Source organism: Crocodylus porosus, unplaced genomic scaffold, assembly GCF_001723895.1.
Source record: "Crocodylus porosus isolate Cpor-Errol unplaced genomic scaffold, CroPor_comp1, whole genome shotgun sequence".
NCBI lineage: Eukaryota > Metazoa > Chordata > Crocodylia > Crocodylidae > Crocodylus > Crocodylus porosus.
The window spans coordinates 8,542,359-8,557,250 of NW_017728936.1; the positions used below are offsets into that span (position 1 = coordinate 8,542,359).

General features: G+C 44.3%; 1 protein-coding gene across 1 annotated transcript in view; it reads right to left on the reverse strand.

Annotated features, from left to right (window-relative positions):
- The window catches only part of UBASH3B (ubiquitin associated and SH3 domain containing B), a 105,548-nt gene extending 94,394 nt beyond the window's left edge, over positions 1 to 11,154 (reverse strand). The window contains exons 1-2 of the mRNA XM_019546902.1: positions 11,072 to 11,154; positions 8,729 to 8,841 (exon numbers count right to left, since the gene is read on the reverse strand). Coding sequence (XP_019402447.1) covers positions 8,729 to 8,841; positions 11,072 to 11,154 — 196 coding nt within the window. The remainder of the gene's footprint in view (positions 1 to 8,728; positions 8,842 to 11,071) is intronic.
- Between the last annotated feature and the right edge of the window lie 3,738 nt (positions 11,155 to 14,892).

Consider the following 14,892-nt stretch of genomic DNA (forward strand, 5'->3'; position numbering starts at 1 on the left):
CCCCGCCACGGGTGGGCCGGGTCCCGGGAGCATCCCTGCAGGCTCGGCGCGAAGCCTCAGCACAGGACGTGGGGTCCGAGCCCGGCCCCTGGACTGCGCGGGCCTGAGCCTGCCCGGGGAAGCGCTGGGTTTCGGCAAAGCCGGGGCGCGGGGCTCCGGGCCCGCGTGAGGAGCCGAGCAGCGCTGCCCGAGGGGCGTTGCTGGAGCGGCCGCTTGCCGGCGACTCGGGACACGGGTCTGGCCACGCCAGGCTGCTGGGTGCAGGGCAGGGAGAAGGCTTGTGGAGCGGGAAGAGGTAAGGTGTCCCTTGCAGAACATGTCCAGAAGCGTTTCTCTTGCCATTAAGGCCTGCTGCACCCCGGCGAGCCCCTCTCCACCCTTCTTTTCCTCTTCCCTGAGGAAAGTGGCAGCAAGGGAGGTTTCTGTCGGATTGCAGGACAAACCTTTTCGCTGGGAGGGGGGTGAAGCACTGGATTAGGCTACCGGGAGGGATTGTGAACTCTCCTTCCTTGGAGGTTTTGAAGACGCAGGTACACAAAGCCTTGGCTGGGATGAGCTACCTGAGGTTGGTCCTGCTTCTAGCAGGGGGCTGGACTAGATGTGACCTCCTGAGGTCCCTTCCTTCCAGCCCGCATTGTCCATGATTCTCAGGTGGGTGTTTGGCTTTGTGTCGCTTGTGCCATTGCTCCTGGCACCAAGAGATAATCTCCCATCTGTGCAAATCTTCCTCCCTCTCCATCTCCTTTGTCTTCCTCCCACCTCGAGTTTGTCCCTCCTTTCTTCCCCCTAACACACCTCTTCCAACAGGGTGGCCGCCGTTGCTGCCGCTTCGGACGTCTTGCAGAAGCAATACCACAACTTTCGTGTGATAGTTGGTGTTTTCCTTAATACTCCCACAATCCCGTTTTTATGTAAGAAATTCAGTGTTCCTTTCCAAATGAGAGTGTACAGCAGTCTCGGATGCAAAGAAAAGCTTGCAAATCAGAAAGCCATAACCAGGAGGGAAAAAACCCTGCTGTACTTACGATTCCAGAGAGGTACTTAGCTGAGTTAGGCAGAGGGCAGGACAGGGTGGCTGGCACCTTATACACTAACTAATTCAGAGAGGCAAAGTTTGATGGTTTTGGCGGAGCAGCTGATGGCTGTAGCCTGTGAACCAGATAGTCTACAAAGTGCTGCCCTGCTCTGCCAGTCTAACACTGCTCATCACCTATCTACAGGCCTACCTTGTAATATTTTAGGAAGAAGGAAGGGGAAGGAAGAATGATTCTTGATTGTTTTAGTGTTTGGTGCTGGTCAGCCTGTTATTGGCATTATTAACAAGGTCGCTAATAGAAAAAAAGTAAAAAATGCTAGTTCGTTTGGGGTTTCCAAGGCATTGTAGCAATGGAATAGGATATGAGTCCTCCCCCACCACTTTCATGCCATCTCCTTGCCAACGCAAGATAGTTCCTGACAGTGTATTTTCTCTTGCCTTGACCAAAGTCATGATGAGAGAGTGGACCACATGTTGCGATGAGCCCATCAGCCTTACACTAGAGTCTGTGTTCCCACTGTGACATCAGGGCTAGCAAGTCATCATGGTGTTAGCTGAACTAACAAGCACTGTCAAAATTAAAGTACAAGGAGGAGGGACAGTAGACAAAGCACCACTTGTTCCAGTCTGAAGTCACTTTTAACTCCTTTGATGTTTCCAAAATGCAGAGCCGGCTTCTGTTTACACCCAGGATAAATCGGACGCAACTCCATTCAAGCCAGTTGGTGAAATCGCGCTCCTACAAAAGACAGTGGGTGATCAGGACCAGGATTTTTGCCAATATCATTGTATTGCTGTTAATGAGCTCAGAATCAGGTCACTAGTCTCAGAACCGTTTTGATGGAAGAGTGGCCATTCAAACAAAGGATTCTCCTTATCTGTTTGCACTATTGTAGTACCTCTGGGAGCCCTAATCATGAATCAGGACTGCATTTTGCTAGGCACTGCATAAAAATGCCAGTAGCCCTGCAGCTGTAAGGAAGGAGGATTAGATGCTGAGGTTAGCACTGACCTATTCTGCTACCAGCCTCCTTAACTCCCGCAGTGAAATGAATATCAGTCAACTGCCTAGAAAATTCTGATCGATGCAAATAACAAGCACAGTAATTGGCAAAGGCCAACAAAGGTCTGCACAGATTAGTACATTTCATCTTCATCTGATGTGGTCCAGATTAATTTTCTTAGCTCCCAAAGTATTAGTTGACTTTGCAATAATAATCATTTATTTATTGCTGCAATATTTCCCAGAGCCTTGACTGGACCAGGATCGCTTACAACTGGGGGTTGCAAACACATTGTTTCAGAGTTTATGGTCTAAAGCTTGATTCTGCAATTTGCTGCATGCAGGTAGATTGCTAAACCACACTTAAGGCAACAAGTGAAAAGACCAAGGGACTTAATGCAAGACAAGACAGACAGGTTGGTAAAACAGACAAGGTGGGAGTAAGAAATACAGGATGTTCCATCACGGATTAGTTGCCGGTATAATACATAGCTAATCTTCAATTGCAATAATTGCAGCTAGCTACTTGCTTAGCTTAGCCATAGTATTGCAAACTGGGTAAGGGAACCATTTAGCTTCATTGTACCTTCAACAAGTGCTTTTGTATTAGAGCTGATTGAAATGTTCCAAATGAAAATTGTTTAATTGAAAAATGACATTTTCTCCAGCAATGAAAATGTTCATCGCAAAACTTTCATCTTTTAAAATATATTTTCTTTCCTATTCCTCATGATGAAACCTGAAAATGTTTTCAGTGGCTTAATTTCCATGTTCTAGGTTTTCCTTCCTTCATTTTCAGTAATGATATAATGGGGGAAAGTGGGAAAACAAGCCAAAAGCCTGGATGCTTTTAGTCTCAAAGTTTTCCATGCTTCTTTTTGGCTAAAAAAATTATTACATAAAAATTTTTCCTTTTTTAAACCACTAATTGAAAATTATTTCCAAATATCTGAAAACCTCTATGCAAACTTCTCTTATTTTTCTGCTTCCTCTTCTCTCTTTGGTCTTGATTCTGCAGTGACTTAGGTGTGTGCTTTACCCGCGTGTTGCAAGTAATCACTAGGGCTGTGCGAAGCTTCAGGTGGTGATTCGATTTGAAGGTGATTCGGCTCGATTCAGTGGCCGAATCTCTAAATCTGAATTGAATCAGGGGACCAATTTAAAGGCCTGAATCAATTCAAAGCTCTCTGAATCTTTGGAAGAGATCTGGAAAGCTTTGATGACTCGGGCAGTCCCCGGGGCTGCAGCCGGCTCGTAGCTGGTAAGTACTAGGTGCAGGGGAGGGAACCGTGGGGGGATCCCTGCCAGCTCCCATCCCCAGCCTGATCCCCCAGGCCCCCCCAACCATCGCCTGCTCACCCAGCCCCCCCATGGCTGCCCCCACCCACCTCAGCTTGGTACTTTAAAAAATAGCCCCAGTGCTGCTGGGCAGAAGGTGGGTGGTGATCCCTTCTGCCCTACACTGCATGGGGGGCACTGCTACGAGCCTCCTCCCCCCCTGCTCTCCCAGCCCCCCATGGGTGCCCCGCCCAGGCCAGCTCTGGCCCTTTAAGAAAAAAAAAACTAACAGAGAAAATCCCTGGGACTCTCTGCTCCTGCAGGGGCCTCAGGGGCATGTGCAAACTCCCCCATGTGGCACAGAGCAATGTGGGACAGCGGGGATCACCCCCACTGGCAGGAAGGGTGAGTGTGGGGTTTTTTTCTTTTTTTTTCCCTTAAAGGGCCAGAGCTGGCCTAGGCAGGGCACATGTGAGGGCGGGGGGGGCGGGTGCAGAGCCCCCCATGCAGCATGGGGCAGTGGGTGGGCAGCAGGGTTTGCCCTCTACCCAGCAGCATCCAGTGAGTCAGCGCTTTTTTTTTTTAAACAAGAGCCAGAGCTAGGGCAGGCAGGGCAGCCATTGCCGAGCTGAGAGTGCAGGCAGGGGATGGAGCTCGCCTGGCTGATTTGGCAAATCGAATCAGGCAAGTGATTCAAATCACTGTCCCCCGAATCATCCGAATACTAGCTGCTTTGCACAGGGCTAGTAATCACATTGACTTCAACGGCACTACTTACAATACATAAAGTTAAGCCTGTAGATAAAGTCTGAAGAAGCAGGGTCCCAGTGCATCCTCTGCTCAAACCCTGTTCTTTTATGCTCTTTGATAAAACACAGATATTATCCCTTTTACCTCCTACAGGAAAAAAGCACTTTATGTGCAACTATTTATATCACTTCCTTTCACAATGGAAAAAAATGCTAAACAACTAGCGTTTTTGAGGGGGAAGAGGTCTGTGGTGAAGAGACCTTGCTACATACTTCAGTAGAAGATGAGGCTCTGGAGGAACTTAGGCCAAGGTTACCCATGGGCAACTGGTGCCTCTTGAGTCTAGGGGGGCAGGGGCACCCACAGAAGCCAGGGTCAGCAGCAGGGACAGGGCTGTTGAGCACCCACAGAAGCTGCCGGTGGGGATGGCCCTGGCTGTTAGGGGGGGCATATGTCCCCCGCCCCACCAGTCGCCTCTGACCTAGATCCTGCCTTCCTCTGTTCTTTACAAATTACCTATTGACTAACAATAGAAATGTTGTGAAATAAATATCACAAGAGCAGGAAACATAAAGGAAGTTTTGTTTTTCTCCTGCACAACTTCCCCCTTCAGAAGAAAGTCCAAGCCTTTCAGAAAATGGCTTAGTGACAATTGTTTTGCATCTATTAATTATTTGTATCACTGCAGAGCCTGAGTTGTACTCATGGGCCAGAAATGCTTGGAGAACTGTGCAAACAGAATAAAAATGTGCAAAATAAGTTCAGTTAAACAGCAGAAATGTCATAAGGGTCATGTTGTTGTTGTTGTTTTTAGACCTTTTGGTGTTTAATGAGAAAGTGACTTGCACCCTCGAGTAATGCACATGTATCCCACAGTACCATTGGAAAGTGTATGCAGTTAAGATGTTTCCTCTGCATGAAGAAGGGTGCTTGTACTCAAAAGCTTGCAAAGAAGAGTTTTTCCAACTGTTTTAGTTGCTGTAATAAATGATATTGCATCTACCCAAACAACCTTGTCTGCCTCTGCCCTTTGACCAACACAGCTACAATCAACATCCCTGAAGTTAGGAATATATTATGCATTTGCAGGCTCAAGCTCTGAATATATGTTTCAATGGGAAACTAAGCCAGCATTCAAAATCTTGGACCAGAAGTTGGTCAGATGTGAAAACATTTCTTTTTCTATCAATTGTGAAGCCCTCCACACCCCCTGAATCAACTCCAGCAAATTTCAGCTGGTTCTTTTTATTTTAAAGGCCTTGGGTTTGTAGGCTAGCAATTATTTCTGCACTCACCTGGGCATGTTCCGAGTAAATACTGGTGAAGGCTGAAGGACAACATTCCTGAAGCCAATTATCTTAAACCTAAGACACCCTTGTCCTGATCTCATATTGGTTTGCATTTCAGTAACTGGGCTGGGATGATAATTAAATAAGGGTTCTGCCCATGGGAATAGCTTGCTTCCTCTTTTGGCATCTGTCTGTCTAGGTACTTAAATGCACCTCCCTTCCCCTCATCACCATAATATTTGAGTCCCCCCAGAGAATTCAGAAATAGAAATAACAGCTGGCTGTCTGCTAGAGAGCAGGAAACTATATTTTGTCCAGAAGGCACTGGAAAGACTTTGGTGCATCTAATGCTACCTGTTTTACTGCAGGCTTTTGGAGGATTCATTAGGCTCTCACTCAGGAATCCACCCAAAACAGTAGGTTTCTTTTGTTCCCCTACAGCCAACCAAGGAGACTGTGGCTGCAAATACTGTAAGTGAGATCTAGGAAAAAATGGAGGGGTAAAGTCCTCTGCTGACACTAACTGGCTTAGCTCAGTCAGCCACAATTAGCAGTGTGTGAGGATCTCTCCTGGAGAATCCAGAGAGGTCCTGAGGAAGGAAGAGCTTGATTCTGCTCACCCAGATTTACTTCAGGTTGGGGAAATGATGTCTTCCTGGCTTCATATAACATCCCCCTGTGCTTCAGGGAAATCATGCTGTTTTCCCCCAAATACTTGAGGGAAACTTCTGGGAGTAGGGATGTGGTTTGGAAGAGATCAATCAAGGGAAATCATAGATTTCTTATTGAAGTTAGGTACTGGTCAAAAGGCAAAACATCCTTCTGGCATATCACCATGAGAAGAAAGATGAGATGCAGATAACCAGCATTGTCTTGAACCTTCCTGCCATGTGCTTGAGCTCTGAGTTCCAGGCTGCTTACTCACTTAAACAAATCATGAATTAATTATGAGAAGATGCCTGGACAAACAGGTTGAGCTGTTCTTGGTTTGAAGGCCCTGGGGAATTCCATGCTAGCAAGGAAGGCTGGCCTTCCTCCTTTTCTGGTGTACACATGAAGTGGTTTGCTGGGGAAAGTCTTGTTCCCCTCCAGCCAAATTTTCCTCTCCGGCACGTGACTGCATTGAAGAGAGCAGGATTGCACCCGTAGAAATGAGAGCAGAATTTGACTCCCTGGAAGGGTCAACAGCCTTGTCTGTGAGTCTTAGCAGAGAGTCTCAGCACTGAATAGATCATAGGCAAGGAACAAACTTCTTGTGGGTGGGGGTGGTCCCTCAAGTGGTTGGATAGTGTGGTCTGGTAAGCTCATCTGTATCAATTCAGCAAATAACACATCTGGGGCTTTCAAGGGGGACTAAAGCCAAGAGTAAATTAGCCCAGCAGCATCAAATCCAGTTACCCTGGAGCAGAGAAGCATGGTTAACTAATTCTTGTCATGCTCTGTTCTCTATAAATCCTGATCTGTTTTAGTACTACAAGGGTTGGGCTGTCAATTAAGCAATTACCAGTAGAAGGCTAAATAGAGCATCTGAACTCAGCAGCATCTAGCTCACATGCTACCCCCATCCACTGCAGTTGTGTGTCCGTCTTGGCTGCATTTGCAGGCATCTGGTTTATTATTATTATTATTTATTTGCTTGGATGTGGGCCAAGAAATAACTAGATACATTAGAAAACTGCAGGGATTTTTCCCCCCTCCCTCCCTCCCACCTACACAGCAAAATATGCTGATCTGCAGGAGGCTATACAAAGTCTGCAGAATTTCTGTAGAGATTTTTTTGTGGTTGTTACTATAGCTTTCTTTTTTTAATTGCTGGTTTTGTTTTTTTTTTGATTTGTTTGGCAACATTTTTATATATGCTTCAAATGATTCTTGAGAAATTGTTAGGGGAAAATGTAAGGGTTCTTGATCTAAACTAATGTTGGAATGGAAGGGTAATTTATCTCTTTTTGAAAAGAGTCTTATAAGAATAGAGTTTTGGTACCAGAAATATCCCTGGTGTAACTCCACAGAAATTGGTAGTGTTTGGTTAGCATCAGTGACAGTAGTAATGAATTGAAATTAAGGGAGTGTGGCTAGGGACAACTTCTGGCCCATTTTCTTTTTTTTTTTTTTTTTTTTTTACACTTTCCCTTGCAGTTTGGGTACAATATAGCCCTGTATGACTGGATGAGAAAATGTAAATGACCGTCAGCAGAAGTAAAAACAATTAATCTAGTTTCCTGGGGTGAGCTGAGTAAAACGGGTAAAAATGATTTAAAAAAGAGCTATGGTGGAGAAAGGTCCATCTAAGCTATCCTTTTTAATATATTGCAGATTTAATAATAAATGGTACTTGGTAAAACAGATGGGCAGTTTTTTAAAGATACAGCATGAGGTTTAATCTTAAAACATCCCTTTACTAGCACATATCTTTGAAAGCCTATTTGTAAGTGTTGTGTATTGGGTATACATGTGTATGTACTGCATACGCATTTGTTTAGAGAGGATTTTCCTTAGTGTATAGATTCATGAAACTATAGTCAAGGCTATTAGGGAAGAAAATACAAACCTAGGTTTACATGTATTTAGATAGGCTCTGACACACACAAACCAAAAAAACTTAAGCCCTATTTCAACCACAAGTGATTGTGGTCCATACTATATTTAAGTGGATTTAAATCTGCATTATATTGGATTTAAGTTAATAAATCCTATACAATATTGTAGGACCTAATACATTTAATTGTATAAATTAATTTATTAGGTTTCTCCTCACCTGAGCGGATGAAAACCCACCATGTTTCTAGGCTGCTGTACCATTTAAGTCCCAATTCCTTATATTAATGAATTTGTATCCATAGCACACAGAACCTCGGCCTGTAAGGTGTCTGCTTACACTGGCTACTGCCTTATCTCGCTGAGCAACACATTCTTTCTCTCTGACCCTGGAAATAATCTGTAAAGATAAAAAAATGCTGTGTTCATGCTGCGTACTATCTGAAAAAAGTTTAGTTAAGGATCAACAAACTGAGGCTGCTACCAGCGTGCTCAACTTTACTACTACTAAAGCCCCAGCAGCAAAGTCAAGCATGTGAATGGTTGGGGCCATATTCAGGGCATCACGCAGAAATGGATGCATTGTTTTGCCAGCCCTTTGTATATATGGATTTCCTTAAGCCCAAAGTCGCTTGCAGTGGTTTTCTCCTACTCGTGCTTCCGGTAAGATTTTCTATGGTAAACAATGCAAAGCAAACAAACAAAGAGTTCCTGTTTGCAAACCATTTCCCATCTGCTTCTCATTCTGTTGGACGCTGTGGGGACTTTTCTGCACTGTATATAGATGAGAATGCAGTCTCTAAAGAATCTGAGATTACAACTTTTATTTCCTACCTTGGAGTTGGGCTCCAATATCATTTAGATCAGCGTACATCACCACGAGCCATCGCAGGACTTGCACTGGTTTACAAGTAGAGTCAGCAAGATCAAAATCAGGTCCCAAACATCTGGTTAATAATGAGAATGCTCTTATTAGACATTTGGAAAGTGCCTTTCCCAGTGGGGCCAAGGTTTGGCTGGAATCTCTACGTGCTACTTCATCATAAATATAGTAGTAAAGCATGATACTTTAATCCTCAGAGAAAAGCAATAAGAGACTTAGCAAAGCTGCTGAGCTGCCTTCCATTCCTTGCTCTTATGGAAAAGTCCTTTGGACTTCTTCCAACAGAGAGGGAACCAACAGGGTTCTATAGAAATGAAATGAGAGCCTATAAAATTACAATGAAAGCTAAAGGATTTTCAAGAGTGATAGACTTGCACCAGGGCTTTCGAATCATCCGACAGCATTTTATAGGAGGGATACATTTTTTAAAATGACATTTAAAGGGCACTCTGAAAACCTATTATCCTCTTTGAAACCCTGTAGGGCTCTCCCATAAAACTCACAAATATGATTTAGGGATGTGAAAATAAGGGGCCAGAATATGTTACACTGGTGTGTCTCATTACAGCTAATTTATCAATAAGGTTGACAATAATTTAAACATAAAAATCTAGTGGATCATATAAAGAAATGTTTCTTCCCAGAAATTCCCATGCAGGGAGTTTCGTTCAGCCTCCTGTTGCAGATGCGATTTGGTTCCCACAGGGTTTACATACACGCATAACCTTAGGCGTATTAAACACTCTCCTATATGGACCATGCAGGCTAATTCTGCGATGCTGCCCTTTACAGCGGGCTGCCGTGTGTGTATATATGCAGTGTCATATTGACTTAATGTGACTTCATATAGGCCTAGGGGATGGTCTGTAATGAAAGGCATATTTGTATAATTGTTTCAAGCCAGTGCTGCCAAATGATTTGAGGAGCCTGCTGATCTCATGTGTTTAAAGGAATCTTTAAAAAAGGGTGGTTGTGCTTTTCCACTAGGGTGCCTGATTCTTGTGTTGTGGTTCCCTCTTGTGTTAGATCCCAATATCTTGGTTTTGAGTTGTACTGTAATAACTGTTGTGTGCTCAGTAAGTATCCACATGCCGCCAACTGCACGGGCCCACCGATCAAAATCCTGCTTGCTTTCAGTATGACAAGAGCAAAGATGATGAATGGATTCTTTCCTCCCTGGATTTGTCTTTCTCTAGAGCACCTGAAAGAAGTTTATTCAACGAAACACGTTGAGATCTTAGCTGTGTTGAGCGACTGAAAGTTTCCCCCTACGGGAAGCGGATGGGGCCAGTAGTGGAAATCTGGGAGAGTATCAGAGGAAAAACATGTCCACGTGTGTGTGTGATGGTAACTGGATTAATCAAGATCTCGCAGGCACCTTTGATCACATTTGAATACCTGCTGGGTTTTCCTTTGAGTCATAAAATCTTGAAAGAGGATTTATTGCTTTATTTCAGACAGCGCCTTACGCTGGGAGGAAAAACGGAGCAATTGTTGGACAATTGTCAGAGTCGTGGACTTTGCGCTGAATTTTCTTCTCAGGAGTGGGTCTTGAAATGACAGAGAATTGCCGCCTCTACCATCCAGCAACCCACCCACCCACATTTCTTGCTGTATCCCCCAAATGTTTTCTCTGGGTTGCCTCTTCATACTGAGGCAAGAACGCTATTTTCATGCACGTGCATGAGGCCCTGAGTATTGTATTAGATATTGGTGATCAGCTCAACATGAAGTACAGTATTCCCAGAGTCAGGGGATGATCTGAGCCCCTAGGATATTGGCATTTCCTGCTTCTTCTGGAAGAGGAGCCCCCATAGGAGAACAAGAGCACCCCAGAAGAATATTTGGAAAGGCCAAGAGCATGATTTTCCTCTCAGATTGGTGTAAATCGGGTGGCTGGAGTTACGTCTGGCTCAAAACGGTATCAGCAAGATCAGAACGAGCATCCAGTTGTATTGTTTTTAGAACAAGGTTGTAAAATCCTACCCTTTGAACAAGGGGGAAATAGGACTGATCTTTTCCTGTAAGAGCTGGATTTCCAGGATTTCTCCCCAGACTTTTATTTAGAGTGAGTGTGAGCTCCATTGTGTAGGCAATGCATCTAGTCGTGCAGGTCACTTCTCACGAGTTGCCTAATTATAATATTTGCTCCTATGTTTTAGTTTGTGAGCTGCCTGCATGTACTAAAAGAAACCTAACCTGAATTTCTGCAGTGTCTGCATCTTCCTGGGATCAGGTTTTTGTCGTCTTGTTCTGCTGCTGCTTAAATTATAGCTTGCAGAAGCTCTTCTTACTTTCCTGGTTCCCTTAGGACTTTGCACACCTCTAAACTCTTCCCTTGTTCAGAGCGTGCAGAGTTGGTTTCTCTGACCCGCATCAGCGACTAAAATCCTCGAGTCACCCTATTCTTGTACTTACTCCCAGCTCTTATGTCCTGCTGTTTATAATATCTTTATTTTGGCAGTGAGAAAAAGCCCTGTTTGAAATAGTTTATTATTTATCCAGGACTACAATGCTATTGACATGGGCTGACCTCATTAATCTCAGGTTCTTCATTTCACTAGGTTTTATTTCTTCTAAGCTGTCTGCCAGAGAAGGAAGATAGGCTCCCTCAGTTTGTGCATGGTGGTATAATCAAGGGCATAACTTAGGAGTGACAGTACATGGAGGATTTGGAGGGTTCTGCTTTATTGCTAAACAATTTGAGTGTCATCTAGCCAAATATTTGGGATATGTAAGGAAAGGTATAGATTTTAACAGAAATTACATACAATGCAGGTGTCTCATGATCTGGCATCTCTAAAGAAACTGGCAGAAGTACCTATTATTAACTGTATATTCCCTATGGCTACGATTACAAATTATTGTTAGAATTATACACTGCTAAATTCATAAATTTAAGAAAAGTTGTGAAGTGAACCCTGTTATAATGGGCTTTCTTTTAAATTTAATTCTTCCTTGAATGTTATTATGCCTATACAATATCAAGGACATTTGGTGCTCTTTTTTCAGTAGGGTATGCTACTTTCAGCTATTGACTTGGAACAGGACTGCAGGAAATGTTTATAGCAGTTCAGGTGACAAAGGAAAAGCACACTTGATCTGAATGCAGGACTGAAATGGCTTGTTTTCATTTACTCTCCTATTTGAAAGCCTGCCAAATTATTGTAAAACAGAGAGAAGAAAAGATGGAGCAAGATGCAGTATTTGCAGGCCAAGTGTTTGATTGAAGATGTATTTCTCAGGCCTGACATAGGAACTCTAATGAGGCTGCATTAGTCTACTTAAGGTGAATAGGATTGGAAGCCAAAAGCCTGCTCTTTGAATACTCCTAAGGTGCTTTGTGGTGGTGGTGGATAAAGGATTGCTGCTTGTTAGTGGTGATGCCAGGTCTTTGAGATGGTATACAACTTTCAGCGTAAACATAATAACATCCAAGCCAGTTTTATCCACAAGGAATGCAAGTCAAATAAAGTAGTGTTATATATTTAGATCAGGTGCAGCATCAGGATCTAATGTATGAAGTGGTCATCTCACTAGTCTTTGGGGAGCGATGCCTAATTATGATAGGTCACGAATGCCAGCAAGCGCATCAGTCCTATAACAAGAAAGGCCTTATCAGGTGCATGGAAACAGTCAAAACTGTTGTATTATAAGTTAAATTGGAACTGTGTTGGTGTAACTAAGGCAGTGCCCATAGCAGATGCCCAGAAGGCTGGAGCAACTCCAGTAGAGTTGAATTTTTGCTTTTACTGAGCAGCGAGGGCCTTTTTTTCTTTCTTTGTAACTTTGTCCTGTGAATGGCCAAGAAAACAATGTTTCTGGGGTTGGTGGATTTCACGTTAGCATTTGCTGACCTTTCTTTTGGCAAGGACAGCATAGTGGTGACGGGACTGGCGAATTCATGGAAGCCATGTCAAATGCAGTCACGAGATTGCTGAATGTCATCCATTCTTGTGTGATATTGGAAAAGGAAATTGCTTGTAGTAGCAGAATTTCTGGGACAAAAAGTAGTGGGGAGCATGCATCTGCAGGGAACGGGAAGTGTCAAAAAGAGCACTGGCTCATGCCTTTGGGGTTTACAATATCTTTATACCCGACCTTTGCAACATGGGTGCGTAGCTTTCACTTAAGTTCCCTGAGCCCAAAGTAGCCTTCCTGGAGAGCAGGCTGGAATTTCCCTATGCTTGCAATATGGGGCTTGATTCGATGTCCACTGCACAGCAGTGTGATTGTTTTTTGGGGTTTTTTCTGTGACTCCTATTAACTTCTTAATGGCTTTGGATTGGGGCATGGTATGTAAATGACTGGTCTGTTACCATTGCTCATTGCTAGATTGTGTCCGTACAATAAAAGCATTAAAGAACCAGAAGCCCTGTCTGTGCTGACAGAGCATTAATGCAGTAACACTGAATTCAAGTGAGTCTCTTGAGTCAGTTATTTGCTTCTTGGCCGAAGTGCCCCTCTGACTGGGCCACCTGCTCATCCACAGGGATGCTGCTGACACCATCCTTGCTTCAGTCAGTTTTTCAAAGCCAAGCACCTGGCCTTAGCTCCTTGGCCAAGCGTAAGGCATTAGTATCAGAAAGTACATCTGTGCTGCCTGGAGTGGCCAAGGCTCCCTAAGAAAGGCCTGACTAGCAGATTTATCATGAAACAGTGGGTATTGTTTGGGCAATTTGCCATAGCTCCCAGATCCCACAGAGTTCACTGAAGGAGAGAAGAAAATTAGGGTAGATGCCATGATTCCCCCAGCCCACAATGGCAGTAGCAAAGGCAACTGAAGCCCTTGAATTAAGGGAGGTGCAAAATGCCTCCTCTTCTTCTACAATGGAGCCAGTGCAGGTGTATTACATGACAGGTATTCTTCCTCATCTGGAGGTTAGTCTACGCAAATGGATCTGGGCAGACTTTATTTTCTGTGCCCAAGAACCCAGTTTCTTCGGCTCAGAATGTGGCTCATTATTTTGAATCTAGACATCCATGTCCCATTCCAGCTGCCTCTACCCAGGAAGAGCTTTATGCCATTCACTTGACACAAGTGTCCTATTGTATTTAGTGTATAGGTCTCTCTTTTTCTCTCTCTCTCTGTGTCTCTTTGGTTCTCTCTCTCTCATACACCCCCTCCCCACAAACATTATGACCAAACCTGCTTGGGCATGAAGAGATGAACAGAATATGATGAGCAAAGAAAGGCAACAACATTTGTTAGCAAGCAAAGGGGAGAATAATGGACATGTCTGCAATATCAAAGTCTAACCTTCAGAATCGCTGTTTGTACAACTGATCGGACTGAGTGGGCAGTCTCACGTCAGTGCCATGAGCAAAGCTGCTCCGGAGCACGGTCAGTGTAACATTGAGGAGAAGCCAGCCCAAGGACACTTCCTAACATCAACATTTGTCGAGATAAATGACTCTTATGTGACCCAAGGAGCAAGGCCTTCAAATAAAGGCTGGCATCCAAGATGAGCAAATGGCCCGAGAAATGATAGCGTGCCAAACATTTGTGCCTAAGGGAAAATGTTGGCAGTTGTAGAGTTAAAATTCCTTTTCTTGCCATGCCCAGCGCCTGTGGAGCTGACTCCTTGCAGCATGTGCTGGGCTCCACGTGGTGCTGACAACACACTGAGCTGTCAATTGGGTCAGCTCTGCACCATGAATACATGTTTGTTCAAAGGATCGATCCCTTCCTTCCTCTTTAATGCCAGGGACCGGAAAAGGGAGATAGATGCCCATGGCTCACCCTTGACAGGTGATCTGACCTGACCCTTGACAGATGACCTGAAGGAAGGTCTTTGGTTAATTGTCCAGTTTGGGCTTGCTTGTTTAACTCCCGATGTTTAACTTAACTCAAGGCATGAACTCACCCTATGTGAGTCTCTGGGATTTTTTGTAACCTCAAGTGGGAGAATAAGGACTCGATATTCCTAGGTGACAGCTGGACACTCGCTTACCCAAGGAGTTGGCAGGGTGGAGAGAGTGCAGTGCCAGCCCATCCTGCCACCAGTTGTCTTCAACTCCAACCCTCTCCAAAAGTGAGAAAGTTGTTCTGCCTTCTTAGCTCTTTGCAACTTTGATCTCCAGCATGAGACTTCTCACAAATGATCGGCTAGTG